Source organism: Peromyscus eremicus, chromosome 7 (assembly GCF_949786415.1).
Source record: "Peromyscus eremicus chromosome 7, PerEre_H2_v1, whole genome shotgun sequence".
Lineage (NCBI taxonomy): Eukaryota > Metazoa > Chordata > Mammalia > Rodentia > Cricetidae > Peromyscus > Peromyscus eremicus.
In genome coordinates, this window is record NC_081422.1 from 48,343,031 (window position 1) to 48,346,860 (window position 3,830).

Consider the following 3,830-nt stretch of genomic DNA (forward strand, 5'->3'; position numbering starts at 1 on the left):
AGCCCTTGTTGAAACAGAAATGCTCATGAGGTTAACACTTGTTCTTTGGACTGAGTACCTGATGTGCGAGGGACTTCTGGTTGACCCCTGCAGGCTCTGTGCCCGTGTAGGCTTGTCCAAAGCCAGGCAGCTGTTGGGGCTCCTTTATCCTTTCACCAGGGTTGGATGAAGACCTAGGGCAGCTTTAAATCTGAAGGATGATGTTATCCTACTCCTAAATGTGATCCAAAGAAAGGGCAATATTAAACTATAATTTTTTTTTCTGTTTTGGTGTCCCTGCTTGCAGATATTCCAAACAGCAAATGTGACACGTGTATACAGACATGCATAAGATAAAGAGAGAAAAATCTAATATTTTATTTCTTACCCAAAACAATGCAATTAATATAGGATAAATTTATTGGCCTTGGGATGTCAGCAGAAAGGGAAACCAGGCTGTCTGTGTTCATCCATGCTCTTCAGAGAAACACAGCTCTCTCTCTCTCTCTCTCTCTCTCTCTCTCTCTCTCTCTCTGCATGTGTGTGTGTGCGCGCGCGCACACGTGCATATGTGTTTGAGAAATTGGCTCATATCATTGTAAAGGTTGGCAAAGTCCAAAATCTTCAAGGTCCACTGCCAGGCTGGAGCCTCAGAGAGGAGTGCAGCAAGGCTAGTTCCTTTAAGGCGTTTCTCCTTGGACTGAGGATGGCCAGCATTTCTGTGTTTCTGCAATGTCTTTCCTCTATAATGTTTATGTCCTGGCCTACTCTCCCTAGGACACCAGTGATATTGAATTAGGGCTCACTAGAGCAACTGCTCTATTTAGTTTCTCTTTCTGTGGTAAAACCCTGGCCAAAAGCAACTTCAGGTGGAAGGATTTATTTTTAGCTCACAGGTATAGTCCATCCTGGAGGAGAGCCACGGCAGGAACTCAGGGTAGGAACTCAGAGGCACAAACTGAAGTTTGTGTGGGGGTACATAAGTGTAGGTGCCCAAGAAGGCAGAGGCATCAGATCCTACCAGAGCCGGAGTTATAGGCAGTTGTGAGCCTCCTAATGTGGGAGGAATTATTCATTTGAGGTCCTTCTTCTCAGGTGACTCTAGTTTATATCAAGTTGTGCTGAAGCTACCTGTGACAGTGACCTCATATTAACTTAATTACCTCTTGGAAGATTCTATCTCCAAACACAGTCGCATTCTTAGGTATTGGGGACTAGGATTTCGATGTGTAAGTCTGGGGGGAAGGGTGGGCAAGTCAGCACAAACACTCTCCTTTTCCATAACACTTCATTTTCCTCCGAAGGAAGGCTGGATATCTTCCAAGAATATTCACCTATCCCCCAATTGTCTCTCTTACTTTGTTAGGAAGCAAGGACAAGCCGGAGGTCCTTAGTGTGCTCTCAGAAGTCTGTCAGGAGTTCTCACCCAGCAACTCAGAAGATGGAGCGGTCTACCCAGGAGCTGTTTCTCAACTTCACGGTTGTCCTGATCACCGTTCTCCTTATGTGGCTTCTCGTGAGGTCCTACCAATACTGAGGGGCCATGCCGCCCTCCTGGGAGTGACTGCTGTGTGCCCTGAGCTTCCGCTGCTCTTATTATTATGGGATGCCATTCTTGGCACCTCTAGCATCTCTGACCCACACTCACAATGCCTGACACACAGCAGCACTAGGTCCAACGTGTGTTTTCCAAAGATGCCGTTCTTGTGGGCTGCCAAAAGCTTGTCAGCCAGTGAGCCTTAGGCTTGTTCCCTAGCAAATGCACTATCCAGGCCACCAGGTTAAAATTAAACTGGATTCCTGATGATGTGGAATAACAACAAGCTACTGGTCTGTGTCAACACATATGCCCCCACCCACGCTGTGTGCCCCCAAACTAACTCAGCCCTTCAGAAGAAATGTACGAGGAAATCTCTGCCAGTCCCTTGAGTTCCCATGTGAATAAAGTTAAGCTACTCATGAAAACGGCGTTCAGAATTTATTTTAGCTTCTGTGTGACCCTTGGCTGGGACGGAAGTGACAAATAGCACATTATTTCTAGCATTTGAGATTAGCCAAGATGCTCCAGCTGCCTAGGATCTGAAAGCAAGACAAGCCAGAGTGTCCCATTTCAAATGATTCCGTTGCCTCTCAAAGCTTTCCTCCACTAAGCCTACGGCCAGAGGGAGAATAACTCCAGCCTGCTAGAGTCTTGGGTCAGAGCCCAGCATTCCCACAAAAAGCACAGGATTCCTCTCAAGTCTCGTGCTTTTTCCATAGCTCTCACAAGAAATGGGCTCAGGAGGTGATTCGGTTGATAAAGTTTGTAAGTTCAAGGGCCTGAGCTTTAGATCCTCAAAAGCCAGGTGAAAACCCAGGGTAGTGGTGTGAGCTCATAATTCCAGTGATAACGAGATAGGAGGCAGAGGCAGATCCTGGAGACTTTCTGGCATGCCAGACTAGCCTCCTTGACAAAGTTCCACACCACGAGCAACTCTCCAGTAAAAGATGGGGGGCACCTGAGTTATGACACCTGAAGGTTGTTCTTTAACTTTCACATGCACACCTGCATATATAAGTGTACCCCTAAACATGCACACAAACGTACAAACACACACACACACACACACACACACACACACACACACACACGTCCAAAACACATGCAAACACGTGAACATGCACACATATCTACATATGCACTACTCACATTGCTATGTCTGTCTGCAAGTACATGTTTAGAGTAGTTAAGCCCTGAGGAAAGCTAGAGCATGATCCATATCCCTATGGTAGCATGTTCTAATTTGGTTCTTGTCCTTATGCAAACAGGGTTGGACACGAGGACAATTTCAGGAAGGGGAAATGGAAAACACACATTTGCATATGTGTTCACAAGGCAAACATAGCGTGTTGCTGGTGTATCCCATTCTAAATGGATGGACCATGAGAACTGGCTGCAGACAAGCCTGTAGGGCATTTTCTTAATTATTGATGGGGGAGGGCCTAGGCCATTGTGGGTGGCTCCATCCCTGGGCTGGTTGTCCTGGGTGCTATAAGAAAGTAGGCTGAGTGAGCCATGATGAGCAAGCCAGTAAGCAGCTCCCCTCCATGGCCTCTACATCAGCTCCTGCCTCCAGGTTCCTGCCCTGCTTGAGTTCCTGCCCTGACTGCTTTTGATGATGAAATGTTATATGCAACCAGTAGTGAAATAAACTCTCCCTTCTCCATGTTGCTTTTGGTCATGATGTTTCATCTTTCATCAAAGTAATAGAAATACACATCTGGAATCCCAGGACCAGGGATGTTAAGGCAGTAGGATTATGAGTTCAAGACCACCCCAGGCTATACATATTTTCTATCTCAAACAAACAAACAAACAAACAAACAACCCCTACAAAAAAATAAACCCCAAACCAGAACAAGACACACACTTGTATTCTTGTCTCACAACTTCAGCACTATCTCCAGCTCCCACCTCTTCTCAATGGGGCTCTGGTCTAGTTGCCCCCTTAAAGCATTCAGATCAATCCGTGTCCCAGCCCACAACTGTAAGAAGACTCCAAGAAACTGTGACAAAAAGATGTTTCTGGTTTTGCTTCACTCACGCAGACTGGAGTACATGAAACGATCAGAAGATGGTGGTGTTTGCATGATTTTCTTATTGAATTTGGGGCTTTCAATCAGTCTACAAGGCAGCTCTGGGAGACAGTCTATTCTTCAAAACTCATTATTTCCTATCACTTCATTCTTCCTTTCGCAACGCTGGAACACAGCTCCTTGGGCCACTTGAGTACATGGTCTGTGCCATACTTATATGGCACCCCTGAAGCCTTCCTCAGCTGGGAGGTGTATCTATCCCTACCCACAATCCT

General features: G+C 46.1%; 1 protein-coding gene across 1 annotated transcript; it reads left to right on the forward strand.

Annotated features, from left to right (window-relative positions):
- Positions 1 to 1,420: 1,420 nt before the first annotated feature.
- Positions 1,421 to 1,611, forward strand: Sln (sarcolipin). Its single transcript, XM_059267205.1, has one exon. The coding sequence runs from the start codon at positions 1,421 to 1,423 to the stop codon at positions 1,514 to 1,516; it is 96 nt and encodes a 31-aa protein (XP_059123188.1). The 3' UTR covers positions 1,517 to 1,611.
- The last annotated feature ends 2,219 nt before the right edge of the window (positions 1,612 to 3,830 follow it).